At 52.2% G+C, this 22,488-nt stretch overlaps 7 protein-coding genes across 7 annotated transcripts; 4 read left to right on the top strand and 3 right to left on the bottom strand.

The window, feature by feature from the left end:
* Positions 1-693: 693 nt before the first annotated feature.
* ACET3X_000126 (uncharacterized protein) lies at positions 694-2,572 on the top strand (the record flags this gene model as incomplete). Its single annotated transcript, XM_069446522.1, has 7 exons — positions 694-819; positions 872-1,056; positions 1,109-1,188; positions 1,245-1,646; positions 1,701-1,869; positions 1,925-2,075; positions 2,126-2,572. 7 exons carry the CDS (start codon positions 694-696, stop codon positions 2,570-2,572), a joined length of 1,560 nt encoding a protein of 519 aa, XP_069310368.1.
* Positions 2,573-3,261: 689 nt separating this feature from the next.
* ACET3X_000125 (uncharacterized protein) lies at positions 3,262-6,544 on the bottom strand (the record flags this gene model as incomplete). Its single annotated transcript, XM_069446511.1, has 7 exons — positions 3,262-3,363; positions 3,430-5,372; positions 5,419-5,753; positions 5,800-6,089; positions 6,141-6,184; positions 6,249-6,395; positions 6,454-6,544. 7 exons carry the CDS (start codon positions 6,542-6,544, stop codon positions 3,262-3,264), a joined length of 2,952 nt encoding a protein of 983 aa, XP_069310367.1.
* Positions 6,545-8,669: 2,125 nt separating this feature from the next.
* ACET3X_000124 (uncharacterized protein) lies at positions 8,670-10,727 on the bottom strand (the record flags this gene model as incomplete). Its single annotated transcript, XM_069446500.1, has 5 exons — positions 8,670-8,702; positions 8,750-10,140; positions 10,188-10,301; positions 10,360-10,491; positions 10,538-10,727. 5 exons carry the CDS (start codon positions 10,725-10,727, stop codon positions 8,670-8,672), a joined length of 1,860 nt encoding a protein of 619 aa, XP_069310366.1.
* Positions 10,728-11,167: 440 nt separating this feature from the next.
* ACET3X_000123 (uncharacterized protein) lies at positions 11,168-11,605 on the top strand (the record flags this gene model as incomplete). Its single annotated transcript, XM_069446489.1, has 3 exons — positions 11,168-11,215; positions 11,272-11,340; positions 11,438-11,605. 3 exons carry the CDS (start codon positions 11,168-11,170, stop codon positions 11,603-11,605), a joined length of 285 nt encoding a protein of 94 aa, XP_069310365.1.
* Positions 11,606-11,749: 144 nt separating this feature from the next.
* On the bottom strand, positions 11,750-12,459 carry ACET3X_000122 (uncharacterized protein; the record flags this gene model as incomplete). Its single annotated transcript, XM_069446478.1, has 2 exons — positions 11,750-12,312; positions 12,363-12,459. 2 exons carry the CDS (start codon positions 12,457-12,459, stop codon positions 11,750-11,752), a joined length of 660 nt encoding a protein of 219 aa, XP_069310364.1.
* A 442-nt stretch (positions 12,460-12,901) lies between these two features.
* Positions 12,902-14,462, top strand: ACET3X_000121 (uncharacterized protein; the record flags this gene model as incomplete). Its single annotated transcript, XM_069446467.1, has 2 exons — positions 12,902-13,548; positions 13,601-14,462. 2 exons carry the CDS (start codon positions 12,902-12,904, stop codon positions 14,460-14,462), a joined length of 1,509 nt encoding a protein of 502 aa, XP_069310363.1.
* Positions 14,463-17,228: 2,766 nt separating this feature from the next.
* ACET3X_000120 (uncharacterized protein) lies at positions 17,229-18,267 on the top strand (the record flags this gene model as incomplete). The annotated part of the gene is made up of 2 exons (XM_069446456.1): positions 17,229-17,698; positions 17,748-18,267. The coding sequence occupies 2 exons, from the start codon at positions 17,229-17,231 to the stop codon at positions 18,265-18,267; spliced, it is 990 nt and encodes a 329-aa protein (XP_069310362.1).
* Between the last annotated feature and the right edge of the window lie 4,221 nt (positions 18,268-22,488).

The following is a 22,488-nucleotide window of genomic DNA, read 5'->3' as shown; positions in this document are numbered from 1 at the left end:
CGACCTAGATTAAAAGAAGACAAGAAGCTCTGCGAACCACAGCTAGTGACGCCTTTTTTTTAAATGAAATAGTCCGCGCGGCGACGGGCAAGCTACCGTGCCGCGCGCGCAGACACGCCAATCCTTCGATTAGTACTCTGCTATCTCCCACTACGAGATTGCATCTTTCTAGCCTCGATGGTACTATCTGCTACCCTCCCAACTTGCAGAGAACATAAGATCATATTAACCAAGGAACTTCTTCTGCCAATGCACCTCAAGAGTAATACTCGAACGCAACTTCGAAACCCAACGAACCCGTGGCCTGTTCCAGACACCTCGCGTCAATGCAGGCGTGTGGCGTGGGCATCCTGCAAGCCCCACTGCCTCCTTTGCGACTGGTGGGGGTCTGCAGTGCGTCTGCAGATTGACTACATGATTCTAATTGGAATTCTGAAGTCCGCCAGGGGAGTTAGGAACGGGGCTCGTCCCTCCTCCGGGACACGGCACGTAAACAAGAAGTAGGTATACCGCGTTTCGCTTCGTAGATCTCAGGATCTAGGTCGCTCAACAAGAAGTCGGCTTTACAGCTTCGGCATAAAACCTCCGAGTCCCATATCCAGTGAAAATCCATAATCACTTACAATGCTTCGCTCTTTGACGGTTGCTCACGACAACGACGCATCTCCGCATCCTCCTCCTCGTTCCCTCAATATGGACAAAGATGCGGCACTTGTCACGACAACTGTTCCTGATTACCACGATGGACTACACGAGAAGACGAACAAATCCAAGCATGACACCCTCCCCTCTGGTTCCTCAAGTGGCGGCGGATTCCAGGTAAGTCGCACTGATCTGTTACTCGGGATCGGCCATCTGACTGCTGTTCCAGCGCTATATCAACCAACTCGCCATCAACAACTTTGGTTTCACACTCCAAGTAGCATGGGAGGCTGTTGGTCTCTCATTCCAACTTGCGTGGCTGAATGGTGGTCCGGCCGCGCTCGTCTGGGGATCTATGATCGCTGGCATTGGCTCTACCCTTGTTGCTACAGCTTTGGGAGAGATGGCCTCTATGTAACTGAGCTTTTAATCATCGTGCTTTTCGAGGTTGCTAATTCTGCCTTAGGGATCCCACTGTAGGTGCACAGTACAGATGGTCGGCGCGCTTCGCTCCATTCGCTCCTGAATTCTGGGGGTTCATACAGGGTACGACCACTTGGAGTTGCTGCTCCTCAAATGCTCAGAGCTAATGATTGGCATAGGCTGGATCACAGTCATTGCTTGGATTTGCAGCTGCGCCGGCGCCTTCTCCTTCATGTCCAACACTTTATCCGGCTTGATCATCTTCAACAGTCCGACTTACGAGCCCAAGGCCTGGCATTCGACGGTATTCCTGATCGCCTTCCTCATCGTTCCGCTGGTTCTTAACCTCTACTTGCGAAAGATTATCAACTATTTGGAAACAATCGGTGGCATTTTCCACGTAGTCTTCTTTGTTGCTATTATTGCGACACTCTGTACGCTTGCGAAGCGCAGTACGCCCGAGTACGTCTTCATGACCTTGCACACGGATGCCGGCTGGACCAACCCTGGTGTCGCATTTTCTATTGGAATGCTTGCTGTAGCATACCCTATCAGTAGTTTTGATGGTGTCCTACACATGAGTAAGTTGCACAACTCAGCTCAAGCTCCAATACCAATGCTAATATAGTCCACAGTCGAGGAGACCAAAGAACCTCGCAAGCGGGTGCCCAAAGCCATGATCTTGGCGACTTCTTTGAACGCAATCATGATGATCGCCTTTTGCATTTGCTTGATGTTCTGCATTGGAGATGAAGAGGCCGTCGCAAATTCAATCTTGCCGATCACGGAGGTCTTCTACTCTGCGTAAGTGACGCCATCTGTGAGGCGATACAGGTTCGGCACTGACATACTGCAATAGCACAGGGTCCAAGACAGCATCAACAGCCATGACGATTTTGATGGGGCTCCAACTCATGGTTGGCAACTTCAACATTGTTGCCTCTGTAGCTCGATTAGTCTGGCGATTCGCATCCGACAAGGGTCTTCCTTTCCACCAGCATTTCACCTACGTCAGTCTTACCCACGCTCAAAGCGATAAACTCAACTGACAGAGCTATAGATCCATCCGACACTCCAAGTGCCAATACCCGCACTGTTCCTAGTCGGCCTCATTTGTTGCCTCCTGTCGCTGATCAATCTCGGTTCGGCAGCCGCCTTCAACTCGCTCATCTCCCTACCCACCATTGCGCTATACGTATCATACCTCGTCCCCATCACGCTACTCACGGCTCGCCAGCTTGCCGGTAGACATCCAAAGTACGGGCCTTTTCAATTAGGCAGATGGAGCATTCCGGTCAAGCTTTGCGCCATTGTTTACTTGATATACGTTATCATTTTTGTTTCGTTCCCAGCATCCAGGCCGGTGACAAGCTTGACTATGAACTATGCGCCACCGATCCTTATTGGATTTCTCGTCATTGCAATGGTGGATTGGTTTGCAAGGGGTCGCAAGAAGTTTGAGGTACCTACAGCCGCACTCGAACACGCGGAGGAAGAGAGGCCGTAGGTGCGTATGTTGGAGGCTGTATGGTGACATAGTATTAAGAAGTCACGCTCAAAATGGTAAAACCTAAACCAAGAGGTGGTAGGTCTACATACTACGAATACGTAGGCTCGCTACCAACTCTTTCACCCTAATAGTTTCACTCACAGTCACACTCGTCTCGTCACGAGTGTAGAAAGTGGTTGGCGATATGACTCAACAATGTGCATGCTTTCTCAGGCAACATTGGTACTTCAGGCGCTAGTCGTGGCTCCAAGGCAGTTGCGCCCTTACGCCCTTTCCTGAGCGGTACCACTTCAGGTAATTTGTCTGATGCTGAACGAACACAGAGGATTGCCACCAACACATCACTATCATCGTAGAAACCGTCTGCCACAAGAAACAACGCTCAATGTATATGATCATGCTACGTGAACAGATTCAGAAACCAAGAAAAAAAAGGGTATGCGCCATATCCTAATGTTTTCCCTTCTTTAAAAAGCAAGCGCTACTACACATGCAGCCAGTCCAATCATCAAACAAACTGTCTCTCTCCCTCTCTTTCTCTCTTTCTCAACTTGCCCAGACCCCAGACAAAAGAATTAGTTTATGACCAAAAAGATATCGCGGTCCTAGGGGTGTGTAAGAATAGTCATGTTGTTGTTGATGGTGGTGAAAGAGAGACATGGCCATGAACGAGAAATTCACCCATTCTAAGCCAGTCCCTCAATACCCTGCGAAAGTCGATCCTGCATAGCCTTGACCAGCACCGGCGGAACCGACTCATCAGTCGCCCGTATCGTAATGCGGTACATCTGTCTCTCTCATTAGCCATCTCTCTCTCCTCTTCTCTCGAGTTTTCATCAAACATCAGCACATACCTGCGTCTCAAAGTTCGGTTCCAACCTCAACAAACAACCAAACTTGCCCTCGCTGCTATGCAACACCGTGGCTCCCACAATGTTCTTGACATTGGGATCCACACCAGTGACAATCCCCCACTTGAATCCCTTGACCACCTTCTGCACAAACTCGCTGTCCATGGTCCTATTCTTGCTTACCAGACCAAAGATACTCTGGTGTTCACGCGGTGCACCGCCGATTTGCTTCCACCGCTTGAAGAAATCTTCGGCAGAGAGTTCGGCGCCTTCCATGTACTTGTGTAGGAGGACGGGGAGTTGTAACGTCAGACCCTGGAGGGCGCCCGCAAGGTACGAGATACGGATCGTAGGCGGGTCGACAAAGACGTTTTTGCATTCGAACATGATTGTTTGTTGGGTTTGGCCTTCGGGGGCAATGGTGGTGTCCGGGAGGCCCTTGATATCTGTTTTCAAGGTTTCTGCTGACCGGTTGTCGAGCGTGGTTGTGAAGGAGCCCATGGAGAACTGTGACTTGTTCGTAAAGTAAAATATGAGAGCGCCGAGTTGTCCTCGGTACTCTGTTCGGAGACCGACTTGTATTTGCTGGTCTTCGTAGAGCACGCCCTCTGGTCGCAGGAGCAGACGGGTGTACCCAATCTCCCAGTCTGGACTCAGATGAGCAGCGCTGGCAAGGTTCGGTGCCTTGGAGGCCTTGTTCACGTCGATGTTGAGATCCAGACCTTCCAGATCGCTTGATATTGCGGCAGCGCCGTTGGCGCCATTTGCTGCGCCAGTTTTGGCATCCTTTGGCACAGGCTCTGTGAAGCTTCTCTTGACGCCAGCAGATGTGTTCTGCCTTGCAAGACCAAATTCCTTGAGGTCCGCATTCGCGTCTTTGCCGCCAACCACCCATGTTCGCTTGTCGCTAGTAGTGGCGTGCTTCTGGTGTAACCGTGAGAGCAGTGCTGACGTCCGTTCTGGGTAGGGAGGCATCTCGTCGCACACGGTGCGTAGTAGGTCGTCCGTCGGCATGGTGGCGAGGGTGAGATATTCGCATGCTCTTTGCTGAAGTTCAGAATCGAGCGAGTGGCTGTAGGCGCGGAACGCCTGGAGAAGCTGAGGCTTGATCTCGGGGAACAAGTTCACGTACTTGACGTAACACGACAGGAGTATCGCCCTTGTAGTTGACGAGCAGCCTCGCATCTTCGCGCTCAACGCCATGAACTGCTCAATTGGACTACATCCTTTGCTATCCGCGATCAAGTGGCCAAACTCTCCGAGCAAGTATCCGCCAATCTTCACAAGCGTCTCATGGCAGTCCGACTTGATGTACTGCAGGATGGTTTGCGCAGCGTACACTTGTAGCTCCTCGTTGTTCGTTGTAATCTGGATGACTCGCTGCCAGACTTCGTCGCTGACATGGTCTCCAGCCATTGCAATCAGCCGCAGCGAAATATCCACGTACCACTGAACGTCCGTGGCGTACTTCTCTGTCAGAATAGCAATCTTCAGCACCATCTCTTCTCTTATCGCGTAGTCGGCGGACTGTAGGTATCGTAGGAGTTCGTTCACGATCGCCTGCGCGTTCGTCGGATCGCACATGCTGTATAGCAAGTCCAGACCCTGTCTCCGTACACTGATATCCCTGTCTCTTAACGACCCGATGATAATCGCCTGGTGCTTCTTGATGGGATCGAGGTTCTCAGTTCGAGCTGCCAGATGCGTCATGGCCTCCAATCCCAGGTACCGCACGTTGGTTTCCCGAGACGCGATGAACTTGCCCAGCCGCTGCGATATCTGAACCATCAAGTCTTGCTCTGTGTCGAGGTGTATTACGAGGTTGATCGCTTCGAAGAGGACGGCGTTCTGTGCGTTGTTCTGCTGTACGTTCTTGGGCATTTCGAGGGCAGAGTCCATAATCTTTTGGAGTGCTTCGCGAATCAGTTTTCTAATATGAGAGTCCTCTGTTTCCGTCAGCGCGCATCTTTGGCAGCAGGGGGCGACACAAACCAGGTGGTGGGTAATACTGCAGCAGCTTGAGCAGCTTGACCAGTATCCACGGACATGGCACCTTGTAGTAGAAGTAGCCTTCGGCACACTCGTTGTCCACGACGATGCGCTTCAGCCTATTCGCGGCCTTGTTGTAGCTTCCCTTGTACTGCTCGGTGTTGTCTTGGACGAGTGCGGTGACCAACGAAGTGACCGAAAGCGCAACGCCCATGTCGGGATCGTCCATGAGCGATATTATCCGTTCCGCCCATTCGTGTTGCACAATCGCTGGGTGTTTCCGGTACAGGCGTAGGAGTGTGAGAGCGGCCTTCTTCTTCACGAATGCCTTGGAGGCCCTGCCCGACGTCAGCTTAGCCATTGCAAGCGTCCCATGCCACTCACGGTGATATGAGGAGCCTATGGACTTCGGCGCTCAGTGCCTCTCCCAGTTCCTTTCCACCCACGTTGGCAATCGCATGCAGCGCCAGACAGTTGTTGAGCTCATTTTGGTCCAGCAAGTCCTTCCTGATGCTGTTAACGACCAGGTGCAGCAGTTCGTGCTCCTCGTGCAGGAACAGGGTGACGGCGAGGTATCCGATCTGCTTTTCCGAGTACTTGGTCGCCGAGATGAGGTTCACCGCTTCGAGATGTCCGAAATCGACGTTCCAACCGAGTATGTATATGTATAGGAGCTGCGCGGGTCAGCAACGCGGCAGGGAGAGCGGTGAGGCGCGTATGTGTACCTTGCAGACGTATTTCTTCTTTTGGTAGCCATTCAGGCCGGCATCTGGGGGGAGATTGTGTTAGACCAAATCATGGGGGGGACGCGTGTCCGAGAAGTACCTCTGAACTTTTGCCTGCAGCGCTGTTAGCCTTCCGGACCCGGGGGGAGCGTGTTGGTGCCACGCACCGTATGTTTGCCAATTCCTTGTTGATGCGCTTCTCTTCGAGTTCTCGTGCGCGAGCATTCCGCAGATCAGCGATGAACGAGACCAGTCCTGTGCAGATTGGTAAGCTTTGCGTGCCTGGCATCTCATGGCCCATGGCGTCATGTACCTCGCATCGTGGGCACGTTGCCCGACTGCTCCCGGCTGAAGAGGCCTCCACCAGCCCTCGCTGCCATCTTGGACGTGACCGAGGCCGCCATGCTGGTGGTCGTGGACGTGGTGGTGGGTGGGCGGTTCCCACCTGGTAGATAGCCCGACAATGCGGCGGCGGCAGTGGTGCGCTATGAGGGAATGGTGCGGTACGGGCCTCGAGGCAGGGTTTATGCTGGCGTGCGCGCTGCGGAGCGGAGGTGGATAGTTCGCGAAAGGGGCGCCTGTCAGCGGATTCTAGACGCTGGCTGCAGGCTTAGGGCGCATAAAAGGGCAGCACTTGGAATTGGAGCACGCAGGCAGGGCTCAGTACACGACTAGAAGCTATCCAGCTGCTTCCCTGGATGCACAGATGGCCGTGGGTATAAGTGGATGTTCTACACATGGATGCCAAGCAAACAGGGTCTAGCGCGGGTAGCTGCTGCACCGTGCAAAAGACAGACAGCATTCGTCCCATACAGTATGTCCTGCGCATAGCATACGGCCGCCTATGCATCCAGTCCACGGCAAGGCCAGATGGACCACCTCGAAGCATTGCCGCGACAGTCTACACACGTATATATCCAATCGACCGTCCCGCCGCGCTCCCCTGAGCTCCACCGCAAGCCATCCACCCATGAAATGCCTACACATGGAGATTCACAACATAGGCCAAGAGGCACGGCTACATACCAGGCAGATTCCATAGGAACGCCAAGGCTCCTAAGCTTTTCATAGCTACGCAATGCATATCCAAGTTCAGAGCCCACGACAGACGCGTCTCGACTTGGTCCGCAAACGCGTCCGCGTCCACGCCCACTTCTCACACACAGTCAAACACATCATGGCACAGTTTTGAACTAGAAGACTGTCATTTATTGGTATCAGGTATATCCACTCAGGCCAATGTCAAACGCCAAAAACACCCTCCCATGTCACTTCGGTATCCCCTCGCTTCAAATGCATCATTGTTGTTGTCGTCGTCATACGCCCTCACACATGCGCCACTCCTAGCCCTCTACTTGCGGGTAGTGAAGTCGGTCTCGAGGTTGGAAGACCCGTTGTTCTCGGCGCGGCCGCAGTTGCATGCATCTTCAGTTCGCTTTCCGCACGCACATGCTGACGAGTCGGTGGGAAGCTTGTTCTCAGTGACGGCTTTTTCGCAGGCTGGAAATGGTCAGTATATGTTGAACAATTGGTAGGTGATAGCAGTAGGCACAAGGTTGTTGTATTATAGGATTGGAAGAAGATGAACAGAGGGAACACATACTGCATTGAAGAGCAGGCTGCTTTCCGCAAGAGCACTTTGCCTCTTGAGCGCACACGCAGGTGCCGTTGTTACGTCCGCAGCAGGTCATTTTGATGTTGTAGTGTTTGGTTGGTAGGCTGAGTTGGTGATTGGCAAAGGTAAGACGGTTTGCTGAAATTGCAAGATTGTTTGTAGAGTGATGGAGTCTTGGAGTTAAACTTGTAGCTGAATAACTACATCTCGACCAGACAGCCCTTCTTTATACCCGTCACTCACTTCTACGGCCTATGTCATGGACCCTGGTTCCTAGCGGGAGAATCACGTGAGTGGCTCATCCGGCCAATCAGAGGCGTCTTGATTACGCTGCGTGTACACAGTGAGGCTGGAACGCCACTGCCGCTTATTCACTGCCTTTTGCGTGCCCATTATTTGTTGGAGATCGTCTCAAGGTTATCTGATTGATATGGTTATGTTGAAAGTGGTGTGATGGATCGTTCTAGAGCCTTCGACCAAGATAACACAAACGAGCATATTCACATTTAGAGTCTCATCTTGACAGCTACTACCGTGCATAAGTGGAGAGTGCTTCATTAAGAATATGTAGATACAAAACATAACCGTGTCGTAGAAATCATTGCGGTGCCGTATTCGTCCGTTTCATTCCTTTACCCTTTAACCTTTCCCTCGCCGGCAATTCTTTGACCACCGTGCCAGGAGACACCTCTTCAAACTCCTTGACCATCTCTCTCGCCAACGGGGTTCGTGGACGCTCATCGGCACCCTCCCCAACATACGTAGAGCCCCTAGCCCTGCCTGGAGACGTTCCAGGCGACTCGGTAGCTCTCCGTGCCAGCTCTCTGACCCTCCCTGGTGACGCTCCCCCAGGACTACCGAGTGTGTTCACATCACCTGAAGATCGACGTCCTTGGTGTTTAGACAGCGATTGCCTAATGCGAGAGTATTGCGTCCATTTGGTCAGCCTGGAAGTCCTTAGTACTTCCCCGACGGCTTCTTGGAGTTCTCTTACCGCATTGTTCTGCAGCGCCTGGAGCAGCACAATCGCGTTTTGGTGGTCTCTGCTAGCCGTTGATGGGGCTTGTTGCGCAAGACCGGCCTCCGTTGCGTTGGCGTGCTCTTTGATCGTCTCCAGTAAGGCACTGTCCTCCTTGATCTCTTCAGCGATAGCTGCGGCACCTTCCAGTGTCTGGGCTAGTAAGCCTAGGCCAAGCAGTCCTTCGGATCGCGCGTCGGGGTAGAAGCGCTGTCGGACTAGTTGGGCAATGGGTCGGGCAATCTGGGGTACTTGTAAGATCTGTATTTGTACTGCTTCAACGTCTTTTTCTGCGTTTGGTCGTCCGAGGTATCGCAGCATGGCAACGATGGTGCGGCCAAGCTCGATCATTGGGTTCTTCATCGTAGTGCTCGGTAGAGGTTTGGCTGGAGCGAGGGCTTGCTCGACAATGTGTGAGAAGATTACAGTGTCGGCTGAGATGTCCGGATTGATTGCTTCCGTGTCAGGGCCGACGGTCTCGTACATGACTTTCTCGATGTTGTGAAAGTTGCCGGTGACGAGCTTGCATAGCATAGCCGCTGCCTCGCCACGGACCGACGGATCGTCGAGCACGAGCATACGACAGCATGCTTCCATGAGTCCGGCATCTGCAAGCAAAGCCCTGTTAGCCTCTGGAAACGTAAGATGCCGCATGAAACCTGCTGCAGCATAAAGAAGAGCAGGCTTATCGCTCTTCTGGAGAATCAAAATCAGGCGAACATGTAGCTCCATGATCTTGACCATGTCGATGCAAACCTCGTCAGACATGGCCAGATTTCCCACCATGACACAGGCGCATATCGTAGATGGATATGCGCTGTCCCACGGTGCCCGTAGCTTTGCCTCGAGTCTCTCAATGACCGGACTTCTGACATTGAAATTCTGTGCAAAGACATCTGTTGCCGAGGCAGCAGAGAGTAGTCCTATCAGTTGTGCCAACAAAAGGACTTGGGCTTCATCTGACGTGACTGTATCAGCGTTCTTGCTGGTTGCGAGTTCCTCAAAAACAGCATCGATGTCTTCTGGCTCGAGTCGCGCCTCAAACTCCAGCATCAGGGTGACAAGATCGTCGAGCAGTTTTGGGGTTGCTATTCTTTGCTGGAACTCGGGATCCTGCAGGTAATGTACGAGAATAGCCACGTATTCCAGATGGTGGTCTTCATCGTACTGGAGTGCGACATTCAGCAAGCTCTTGAATGTCTCGAGCGAGACTTCGTCTTTGAACTGGTCGTCTGTCAAGTTGCTCGTGGTCCAGTTGAGCAGGTCCGTGGCGTAGTCGAGCGCGGCCTCTGGTATTCTGTCAAGTACTAGGAAGGTGCATATTGTGGCATCCAGTCTGATGGCGGCCGCCGCAGCTTTGGCGGGTTCTATTCGCATGAGCTGCATGTCCGGAGGATCTCGTGGCAGTGCTCACCAAAGTCATTGCAAAGATTGAAAAGTACGGCCAACGTGGTCAAGCGTAGCTCTGGCGATGGAAGGCAGCCGGCAATGGCTTGGAGCTCTCTCACGGCGAGCTCCCTGTTGGTATCTTTGCTTCAGTCAGACTATTTTGCGTCGTTAAAAGCATGTTTCCTGGGACACGGTACCATTATCAGCAACCGAGTTGCCGATGACTCTCAGGTATTGCTTCGCTATGGGATCTTCATGGCGCACGGTGGTCAGACCACGAAGAGCGTAAGCAAGGATTCCGCTGTCTCTAAAGGGCGCCTGCCATCTTTCTATACACTGTCAGTAAGATTGGCTTTGCACAGAGGCATTACATACTCCGACCGCCAACAGCCGTCCCGAACAGCTGCAAGGTCTTCTCAATCGCTTCGTTGTCCCCACTTGATGCAAACGCATCGAGCTTATGCACGTAACCTGTGAGGGCAGCGGTCTGGCCTGCAGGGTTCCCTTGGAGTAGGCGCTCTAGAGACGCTATGTAGTCGCCAAGCTCATCATTGGTTAGGGGCATATCGCAAAAGTGTGAAGATGAAGAAATCGCAGTCGGCGCAAAGTTGTGGCAAGGCTCAAGTGTGCATAGTGGCGGGGGAGATCGGGGGGGAGGTAAACAAGCTACTCTCAGTCCGGAACCAGCGGTTACAAACAATAGCTTCTGGCAGGATCGTGTTTGATTACCTCGATGAAAAGTGCAATGGCTCAGCCACTTGTTTTTCTCAGACGCGGAAAGACGCGGTCACCTCCTCGGTCCTGCAGCAGCGTCGACCCACTGTCGCGGCTGGCGTTGCCTTTGTCCGATTCCGTTCTGGACCCCTGGACACCGATCCCTTGGCAACATTTGAGCCATCTGGCACCCAAACACTCAACACCACACGACGTCAAGCATCACGCCCAAACACTCTGTTCCGACCGCCGACCCTCGTTTACCCCATTCGCAGCAACCAATTCGCCATCATGACGCGCGCTACCCAAACCATCAGCATTGGCATGCTCCTGACCTCCGTACAGCAGCCCCCTAGCTCGTGATATATCAAGACGTGTATGCTAACATGTGCAAGATCTACCTCTCCCTGTTCCTCCAAGTCGTCCCTCTGCCCCAGAAGATCCAAGAGGAGATTGTTCCTTTTGTAAGTCCCACCTCTACGTGAACACTCCTGCCCCACTACCTTTACCAACTGCATCACCATGACCGTCTTTCCTCGACTCTCGCTAACCAGACGGCAGCTTCCCTTTTGGGCTCTCATCTCCTTCGGCGCATACCTCCTCTTCAAGCTCGGCTGGGGAGTCTTCACCTTCAACGACGTACCGCAAGCGCACCAGGAGCTCATGCAGCAAATAGCAGAGGCGCGGAAAGACCTCCAGGCAAAGGGCGTGGATGTTGGTGAAGATTAGACGGGGTAGAGTTACGGGGAGCAGCACAATTGATCTTGGTTTGGGGTACAGGTGGGAACATCACGGAATCTGTAATGGATGGGGTATTTGAACGTTCTACAAATGCTACGCCAAGACATCTTCGAGTCTGGCCGAATTCGAAGCTCATGCTGCCGCAGCGGCTTCTGCCTTCTTGTGCGCCTGCTTCAGCTTCTTCTCTGTCCGCATGAACTCTCGAATGCCGACGGGTATGTCATCGAACAGCTTGTCTTTATCCGTGTCATCGAGCCCAGTGGCCCAGTTCGTTTCACTACCACCACCGTCGTCATCCATACTCGTGGCAACGTGACTCGGCGACGTGTCTCCCGTCACCATACTCCCTGTTCCTTTTCCTTCCTGCCTTTGTGCCTGCATTGCCGCTCTTGCCTGAGCGCTCTTCTCCGCCCACTCTTCCATCTCGTCCCGGTACATGTCCCATACACAGTTTACGCATCCGGACATGCAGCAGTTATCCGGTTCTTCGGGTCGTGGAGGAACCAGTACACCAGCAATGTTCTGTGAGGACTTTAAAATCTCCTGTTTGCGTTCCTCCAATGCAGTTGTCGAGCCGAAGATTATACGTGCTTTGGCAAACACTTCTTCCTTTTGCGTTTTTGGCTCCTCTTTCGGCGGCTCGGGCGTCGTGCGGGATAGCGGTTGTACTTCTGCCAGCGGTTTCTTTAGCATGTCTAGATACTGTTAGTTTTGGTCTCGCGAACAATGTAAATGAGAGTCCAACCTGCATAGAAGCCGGTGATAGGCCTGGCCTGCTCGCCCTCCGGTGCAATGTATCCTTTAAAGCGACGCTGTATCCGATCGCTATTCTGAAGTCCCATCCGTCCTGTCTCTACGGAAGCACGCGGCCCGCGCCATGACCGCGTGCATGAAGCGCATAGTCTCTGGCGCAATGCCAGTGGGGTTGACCGTGCGATGTGTTCCATTGCCTCAAGGGAATGAGTAAAAGACAAAGCAGTCACAGATACTCCAGTATGCTTCGTTATGACATGTCGAGATTGGCCACTGTCGCCAAATACCAATTCGCAAGCTGATTACAAGTAGCGATTGACGATTCGACGTCATTTTGCGCCGCCTTTCCGAATGTCGGCCAAAGCTGCAGCGAACGCCGACAGGGCAACAACACGCGACGCGTCGCATTCACTGTTATCGTCGCATACCCCACCAGCACACATATACACACACCAATATATTCCTACCACCAGAACCCACAGGTTTCGCGCCGATACTCCTAATCCAACCGAACCGCCATATGCGAACACGATGAACGAGCCACCGGCGAAGCGGAGGAGAACCATCTCGCCTGACGAACAAACATCAAGCCCTCTGAGGAAGCCTCCGCGACGACCTTCTTCTGTGTCGCCTACGAAAGCCAGCCTTGCGCGCAACTACCCGGGTCTCATGTCTTCATCGCCTCTCAAAGTATCTCCAAGACGCAACAGACAGGGGGGTTTATCAGCCAGGCATGGTCCTCGAGGAAGGGAAGAGAGCGGCTCGGGACTACCGGGCGACAACGAGCCAGAACTTCCGGGAACCCCATCACGAAACGGCCTTGAATATTCGAAGCCGCCGCGCCGAGGTATCCTCTTCTCATCACCAAGCAAGCGGCCTCCGCGTGTCAAAGATCCTGTAAAACAGCCTCCACCGAGTTCGAGAGCGCCAGCAGTGCAGCCCGACGATATCACGGGACCCGTAGAGGATGGGCCTGTCGAAGACGTCACCAAGGAAGTGGTACAAAAGAAACAGCCTCTAGATCCAGAGATCGAGAGAAGGAAGCAAGAGAAGGCACGTCTGCAGCGCGAGGTAGAAGAGTTGGAGGCTCAAGTATCAAGATGCATCGATGAGGTGGTCAAGGAGCAGCGCCGTGGTCCAGAGGATTCTCTACGACCGCCAGAGCGCGACAGTTTGAAGTGAGTATAACAATCCTCTACCCCAGTGAAGCGATGACTGACACATTACTAGGAAGTTCATATCCGGCATCAGCGGTAGCGATAGAAGGCCAGAGAAGCCGGCATCAGTGTCAAGTCTACTCTGCTCGTTCCTACCATTCGCTGCCCTGTCCGTTCCTCCACCACGCCCGAAACAAGCAGAAAAGCCAGTTCCATCCCATCGGCCAGTGGAAGTAGCGGATCCCCTGCCTTACCTGGAGATGTTCACATCACTCAGCTTCTCCACACAACTCAGCCTCCCCAGTGGCAAGATATTCCCGGCGTCACAGCGGGTTCACCAGAACCACACCATCGATGTCGTAGGCCCACAGAAGTTGTTGACGGCTCAAGTCTCGATTACAATCGACGCGTTGGCGCATGAGATTATTGATATGCATCTGCTTCGCATCTCGCCATGGGCCGAGCGTGAACTAGGCACCTTTATCCGCGCAAGAGCGCTAGAAAGGGATCTCGGTAATGCCTCCTGGGCCATGGACTCGTACTGGCGCATCGCGAGGAAACGCGCCCAACACTGGCACAAGTGCGAAAGCAGTTTTGCGCATCTACTCGTAGGTCGCGCCGCGGAAGATACTGAGAACACGTCGTCAGTGAAATCTATTACGCGCAAGGATCTAAGCAGGAACTTGGGTCGCGACACCTTGATTCTGCAAGACAAGCACGTCTTACTTAAACTGAATTGGCGGATTGGCTTCGATTGGACGGGCGAGGCCGAGTCGGATGTTACCGTGGAAGCTGCGTTTCCTCAGGTGTGGTCGGAGACAGATGATGGTGCTGCTGCCTTTAAGAAGATACCCCAGACTTTTGCTTCTCTTGTTCGCACAAAAGGTGCTTTTCAGGCTACTAGGGTTATGGTGGCTCTGCTATTTTCTCAGTAGATGAGATATCTATACTTGATCTCAAAGGTATATGACCTATTTTATGTTGTCGTTTTGATGTTGTGATGGTGGTGTATATCTTAAGGTACCTTTGCTGACTTGGTTAGCCGTGGAATGAGGGTTGCTAAGGATGATGAACGGAATACTGCGATTGTGAAGCCCGCCTTGCGTGGTGGGCAGAGGAGTTTACCGTATGATGGATTACCGATAGAAGGGCTCAGTGTGGAGTTTGCAGTGTCTAGGCAGGCGAAGAAGTTCAAAGAGCTGCGAGGGCTCTGGACAGTGAGAGGAAGATGGATTGTATTCATTCGCCAGCTGGTTGACGCACATTCTGATACACAGAAGACCATCGCGATAGACTACTCGACGAACGTACATTGGAGTCTGCACTACTCAATCAAGACATATCAGAATCTGCAATGCTCAAAGAATACACGTCCGATTCTGCAAACAGGCTGTCATTAGTCGAAGGTTTACGCTTTGTTTCCTTGACTGACCCGAAGTGCAACCATCGACTAGGACGTAATTGCCAAAGCTTCGCCCTCCAGAAATATGCTTCTTCCCTTACGTGTAACCACAGAAGATATTTCAAGAGGCAAACTTTTCCTATCCTGTAGCCAAGTTTGGGTGGATCTAGAGATAGAAGAATATTGAGCAGGTGATGGCGAACTGATCTTAGATTGATCTTGTGCTCGTCGTTTTGGAGTGTCTTTGTCCAGCACAGTGCCGCGTACATACAGTTTACCCGGTACAAACGATTCCGGATCTTAAAATCGAGCAGGTCGTTCTGGTGTGGTATTCTTTGAGCATATACGCCCTTGACTATCTTGGGAAGAAGCTTGAGTAGTATATCTTGCGGTTGCATCGAGTAATCAGGGAGTATTCGAAGCGACGGGTGGAGCATACCCATTGTTCCGAAAACTTGGTCCCGCAAATCTGAGCATTCTGAACCCTGAATCAGGTACCAGATTGACCACCAATCTTCTTCGGACCCGGGGCTTCGTTCAGCGTTGATCGCCCGTATCCGAATCTGTGCAGTGACCTCATTTGTACCTTTGAATGTAGGATCCAGGCTTCCCCACGCGTCGTTTACCCTATCCCATCCCAAGTAGAACGTGTCCCATGGTAGGGTTTTCGAGCCAACACGTATATTGACAACGTTACCGAGTACAATCTCTTGAGTAATCCACAGTCTTGACCAATATGGGGTGCGCAGAAGGCGGTACAAAGACGGGATATATGTACTCAGTGTCCGCTTGTTCACACTTAGCCTTGGGCAGGGGTATTGAGTCGAGAGAACACTCTCGCGAATGATCAAATCTATGAGCTCGTTGCTACCTTCAAACTCAGGACTAATCCAGACCTCTACAGCAGCTGCGCTATAGATTTCTGCCATGTGGTTGACCTGGTGGGTCTTTTCGTCGTCCTGTCCTTGATTGATGCAGATTTGATCGATCCAGAACCAAGCAGAGCCACAGGCTCGTCGTATCTTCAGAAAGTCGTACAGATTTTGCCGAACTGAAAGCCAGCCTCGGCATTCCGGACTTGTAACAAGTATGTCTTGCGCTGGAAACTCAGGGCCCCAAGTATACGACAATGCGATGAAACGCAACGTTTCCTTGAAAAATTTGTTGTAAAGAGCCTTACTCCGCCAGTAAGAAATCGATCTATCGTGAGCTCTAATTCGATCCTTCTCCTCCTGGTAACGAGTAAGAGCATGAACGTGACTGCTGAAGTCGATGTGCTTCATGGTGATCTGAATTGGACTCTCCGGCTCGGAACTCGGTTCGATTGTCAGGACGCGTATCTCCTTGCGCTTGAAGTTTAGCGGAGTGTGCATGAATTGCACATGCTTGGGTGGCAGCTCCATCATTACGATGAGGCTATATGTGGATGTTCGTTAGGTAGGCTGTCGATACGCGCGGCACTCTGAAGCGAACTCTGGACATCCGAATAGTTGATTACTTGCTTTTTCACCAGAATGACTGTACAAAGGACATAATCTTTGGCGCAAACTGGTTCGAGAAATCTGCATCGTCAAAGCTGTTGTCATGTAGGATAGATCTAGGCAGCCGTGGAGTTGGGCAGCGTCGGGGCTGAGTAAACTCACGAGGCTGAAGCCCACACGCGGCTGACCAGGCCAGACCCTGAGCCCCACATCCCGTCTCTCAATATTAAATGGCCGCGCGCATCAGCACCGTGCGGAACATCAAAAGACCGCCTAGAACTCCATACATCAGTGCTCCTGCACTTGGCAGCCGCAGATTGAGATGAAGACAAGCCTCTAATATCCTTTCGTCACACCAAGGACGTGGTTGCTTCGAACTCCCGAGCTCCCTTCCACCTGTTTGGAGCCTGCGCGGCTGGCTAGCCCATCGGGATCTCCGCGCTCTAACCAGATTAGACTGACATCTGAATAAGTCTGTATTTGGCATCCTATTTGGGTCGACTTGACTACAAGCTGAAGCAAATATCGTGCCCGCTAGCTACACCAGAATATGAATTCCGAAGCCTCAATGATGTGGCTTGCTGGACAGCTCGCCTACCCTTCATCCGTCAGGGATAACAACGACTTGAGGACACAATACCAATATTTACCAAATACATTCGGCAAGCTCAACACGGCATGTCCGTATGCGGACCGACTGTGTCCTTCTATAAGTAGGCCAGTATGACGGTGTCCACAAAGGTATCCTGCACTTCACAGCTCTACCGAACTTCCTTACTGTCTTTGGAGTACTTCCCTCTTATATCTATTCCCTCACGATGGGCTTCTGGAGCGGTCTTGTGGATGCCTTTTCACGCGATGGAAAAGCAACCCGCTTCTGCGAGAAACTTCCAATTATTGGACATGCCACCGCAGGTATTCAGCTCCTAGCAGGCAACAAGGAGCATGCGAAACGTGCTGCTGCTACTGCTACAAACTCCACACTCACGACTGGAGGTGCGGTCCTTGGGTTCATGGCTGGCGGACCGCCGGGCGCCGTGGCAGGTGCTATGATCGGGTCGACCGCTGGAATTGGGTGCGAGTATGGGATCAGCACTACCATCGGCGACGATAATGTGAAAGGAAATGTGGGTCAAGTAAGCATCAAGAGGATTGTTGTCGATGGAGCGCTTTCTGGAGCCACTGCCTTCATACCTGGAGGAACTGCGGTTGGTAGCTTGGGCAAGGAAGCCGCAAAACAAGGCGTCAGTTCGGCTGTCAAGACGGGTATTGTCACGGGTGTTTTCACGTATGTCGTCTCCCAGCATGGTTCGATAATTTCTGCTAACCAGACATAGTGGCATGCAGGGCATGTCCAAAGACCAACCCAGACCTGCGTTGGGTGATGAACCAGGAAAGCCCAAAGAGAAGGACCTAGTCCGGGTTATAACACTTGGTCAAGAAGAGGCCGCTCAACATCTTCTTGAACTTGTGACTACTTTCAACGATAACCTCGCGATCGATCCTTTCAATAGATGGACCTGCCTCAACGACAACGATCCGAGACCTCTCAATGGCTTGTGCGACAATCTTCAGGGCCCTCTGGCTGTTGTCAGACTTGACTGCGAGTGGGAGGCAGTAAACCCGTTGTATCAGGGGGGAAGAGAAGTGTGGACAGCTAACGACGATTGCTTCGTTCGTCTGGAGGCAAAACTCAACGACACGAGGCCCCAAAACCAGGTCAAATGGGAACAATGCAGAGACGGAAGGGTGGCCATCAGGAACGCAATCACACTTCTAGATCAACGAATGGCCACCGAGGTTGTAAGGGTGCCACGCGATATGGTCCGGAACCTGATGGATTTTGTGCCTCAGTAGTCTTTTACGCTCGTTGTCATAAAGACACAAATCACTACTCGTACACAGTCAAATCGTCAACCTACCAATCTCCAATACCTGATTAGCAACAAAATGTTCGCTTTACCGTCTTATGTCGTATACTCGCATCAAGGTGCAACGGGACCATACATAACAGTACTCAACAATAGTGTGTCTGCATTTTAACATCAGAACATTCATCACATCGTTATTGGAATATCCCTTTGAAGGATTTCTTGTGTTGTTGCACCACAAATGTATTCTATAAGACAGATTATCGAACATATCTGACAGTGGAGTTATGTATGCTTCATATCAACACTATAATGGAAAGGGGGCTACGAATCAGGAGAACACATCAGCAGTTTGTAGATGTGCGAGGTCGATAGCATTCACTCAAACTACTGGAAGTTTCTTCCAAGGTGCCAGGTCATGTACATTGTGCATCGGTGAAATAGCTTCATCTAGCAAGAAATCTCAGTACGTGTTGCGCTCGTGCTACGCTTCCAACATCTTACTCGCTCGCTCAGCTGCGTAGAGGTGGCATGACGAGATCCCAGATGACGGACCGTTGATGCGTGCGAGGCTGCCACCAACGACAAGGTTTCAGTTTGCCTTGCGGATGCGTGACCACCCACATCATCAGGCGTTCGATATTTCGAAGTTGGTGTCGCGCTTCTGTCGATGTGATCGGAACGTACAGTATGCATACAGGCAGCGGCAAAGGTAAAAACGCCTCGCCATGGACACGCGTCTGCCACGAGCGTCTGCGGATGCTGCTCCGATCTCGACTACCTACCACTCCATACGGATTGACTCAGTCCATAGTCAACCATGACCACCACCGTCTCAGAACCATAAAAGATAGTGGTTGCTTAAACTGGTCGCCTCGGGCCTTGCCTTGCCTTGCCCTATTGACGCATTTGCCACGGCGCCTACTTACAGACCACCTACCTGGACCAGCTCGTCCCGCACCACCAAGGCAGCCATGAACCACCCACCAACCCATACACGCGCGCTCTATTCATGGCGTTGAGGAGTCGAGTGGACGCGAAGCTGCATGGGCCAGTCACGCAACCGCCCGTCTCCCCTGAACAACGTAGGGACCTTTTCTTAGGCCCACCCCGCCGCACAACCGCATCTATGACCTGCAGTAGTTTCTTACCCGTGCCGCGCTCCCTGGATCTTTGAAAACAAAACAAAAAAAGGTCAGAGGCAGATGAGATGGAAATTTGATGGGATGTGGTGATGACACATGGACCGGGACGGCCTCAGGGCGTAACGCGCACGCGTTGTTGTTGGCGGCGCAATCCTTCTTGGTCAGCCGTGCTGCATCATCGACGTCTCCGCGATGCGACCGGCAAGGCAATCAATCAGCCATCACCATACACACCACCCCAGCCTCATGCCGTCAGCTGATAGGATGCGGGGTGTGTACTGTAAAGGATGGGCGGAGCAAGTTCTTTGCTGCACTACTAAAAGATTTTCATTCGTAAAGGTGAGGCTGTTTCATCTTATGTTTTGTGCTGATGGGAAATGGGTGGAGCATGTGAGAAGGGAAGCGAGTGGTGAGGCGGAGAGGACCATCTGGCCGCGTCGTCGACTTGGGCAAAGCCGTCGACGAGGATCCGTGGCTATGTATACACCGCGCAGTCGCCCAGTTAGGCGCGAGGGTCGACCTTGTGTAAGAGCCGGGTATGAGGCTGCTCGCCATTGCTGATGCATGGTGCGCGCTGTAAGAGTGCGAAACATGTGGGTAACGTCAGGCTGGCGCGGGAGTTGGGCTTGCATACGACGGGAGCTGGTGCTGGTGGAAGAAGTGGATAAACAGAGCTGTATTGGGAGTCATCAGGTGATGGTTAGTTATGCGGTGGGCGAAACATTTGATGTAGAGAGATGTGTTGGCTAAATTGATGAGGTTGTAGTTGCTTCGTGATCAAGTATACAGTAAGGCGGTGTACGCAGCTCATGTGCCAAACATCGGGTCTTGCACTTTCCACAAGAGACTACGTCGCAACTATGCCACTGGGAGATGCATGCCATGTTGATGGCGGTGTTGAGGTGTAGGTTACGATATTCTTTCCGAGCAACCGAACATCCTATCATGGCTGTACGAAGACATGCAGAGACCGAGTGCGAAGACGGAATGCGCAAGAATTTTTCAGCATTACACCGGACTTACCCACGGCAGTTGACCACTTCACCATGCATTTTGATCATCCTGCGTCTCGCTGCCGAAGTTCTGCCCTGTAGTCGGACCTAACTGTGGAAAAGGTTGGGAGATTACTGGTGGCCGCTGTGATCTGCAGACCCTCAGCGAGGCTCAGATCAAAAAATCCATCCATGGTCACGACTAAGCTCAACGCGAGCGGCTGTACTCGTCCAGAAAAGCCATGGAACAACACGACGGGACCGCAAAAGGTCCGAAGTCCCTGCCGATCCAATCTTCTCGCTGGCTGCTTGCCTACAGAGTTTGGTTCGGTGGTTAGTTGCCGCCGACTAAAGGGTGCTAAGGGTGAGTGTTTCGTTATCCATCTCGATTGCTCACGACGGACGCGTTCAACCAAGAGAGGGTCTCACAAGTGACGCGTTAGACTTCACGCAGCGCCAAAGACCCGGGCCCCGGACGGAGTCTCCAGATTCCGCTCCAGTGAACTATGGTGGAGAACACGGGTGGCTTGAACTCAACGCGTTTCGTGAGACCGGTCGATGAAGGTTCCATTCTGTCGTTATTGCTATTCGGCCGCGGTGCATATCTTGTTGGGACTGACATATGGGTGGGGTGCGTCGACGAGTAATCTAGAGGAACAGGACTTCTGGGACGAACGCTAGTTGCTACGGTGCCAACTCAAGAACAATGTATTCGATGATGTTGGATAACAGGAAGAACGTTTCCAGAACGGCTGATCAGACCCCGAACTCTTGCTGCTGCTGGAGTGGATAACTGCATGTCTGGTACAGAGCCACAAAACAGGCGTAGGCATGTGAATGCTGATGGGACCCTTGAGATGCGGTTTGTTCGGAAGCGCGATTTCTGCAAAGATCTGACCTCAGCGTGCTGTATCAGAATAAAGTGATGTACAGGGTCTTGCATCACCGGCTGCCCAGTGTGATGACGTCCTGGGCGGGCATCAGCACTGGAGACGCGCAAGCTAACCCAAGCGATCATCAGCTAGCAAACGGCCTGCGCAAACCTTACAAAAAATCGTAAGATGGAATCCACTTGGGGGGCAAACTTGGTGTGTCGGAACGGAACGCCCCAGATGTGTAGTTATTGCAATGCATGATGATACGGCATATGGCCCTTGGGAAGCTTCCGGAGTTGAGTCCTTCCATAGCGACAGCGAAACGTTTGATGCCTGCATGCCTGGAGATCGACCAAGCAACCTTGCAAAGGTCGGACCGACAGTGGGCGGTGCATACTATATTTTGCCATACTGTACGGCACGCTCGACCAATGATGATGTAAATCGCCATGAGGCATGAGGTGGCAAATGGCAGTTTAGTGGCACTTGGTAATCACCAGAGACTGCCATCCCTGCAGAGCCAAACAAGAGCTGAGTAACACGAGGAAAACGAGGCTGGCATGCTGTCATGTGTTGACTACGAAAATCTTTGAGCGACCAGAGGATCTGGAAGTGACTGGACCTGCGAATAGGTGGATGATCTTCGAGCACCGTCATTGGCGCCGTCTGTTGTTGCCTCGAGCCGCGGACGCCACGTCGCAGGATCTGTTAGCCATGCTGACTTGTGCGATGGGCACGACAGATCGATTGGACGTTGCCTGTGATCACACAGCTGCCGTTAGAGTTTGAGGGCGCAGGAGGTTGAAATGGCGGGGCAGTTTTAGTTTTGTTAGGTGTCAGAGGTTTAGTGTTATCGATAAGGCTTATCCTGCAAAATCCTTCCCTAGCAGTTGGCGGTGAATGTACGACTCTCGTCCACCTCCACTGAAACGCTCGAGCTTTGTGGAGAACGCCTGTCCGGCAACGAGAGCATGCACGATTCCGAATCAGCAGGATCGAGTGCGCGCATTGTCCAGCTTATGGCGGGTCGAACGGATCATAAGCAGACAGCACACGACACTTGGTACCTAGGTAGCTACGGATGGGTACCATTGCAAATTGCACGTTGTTGTGCAGCGCGCTCACAACTTACCAAGTCACAAAATATGCGCTTTATGAAAGAGATTGCTAGCGGCCTGTTAAATTACCGCACACG

Source organism: Alternaria dauci, chromosome 1 (genome assembly GCF_042100115.1).
Source record: "Alternaria dauci strain A2016 chromosome 1, whole genome shotgun sequence".
Classification (NCBI taxonomy): Eukaryota; Fungi; Ascomycota; class Dothideomycetes; order Pleosporales; family Pleosporaceae; genus Alternaria; species Alternaria dauci.
This window is presented reverse-complemented; position numbering and strand designations above follow the sequence as displayed.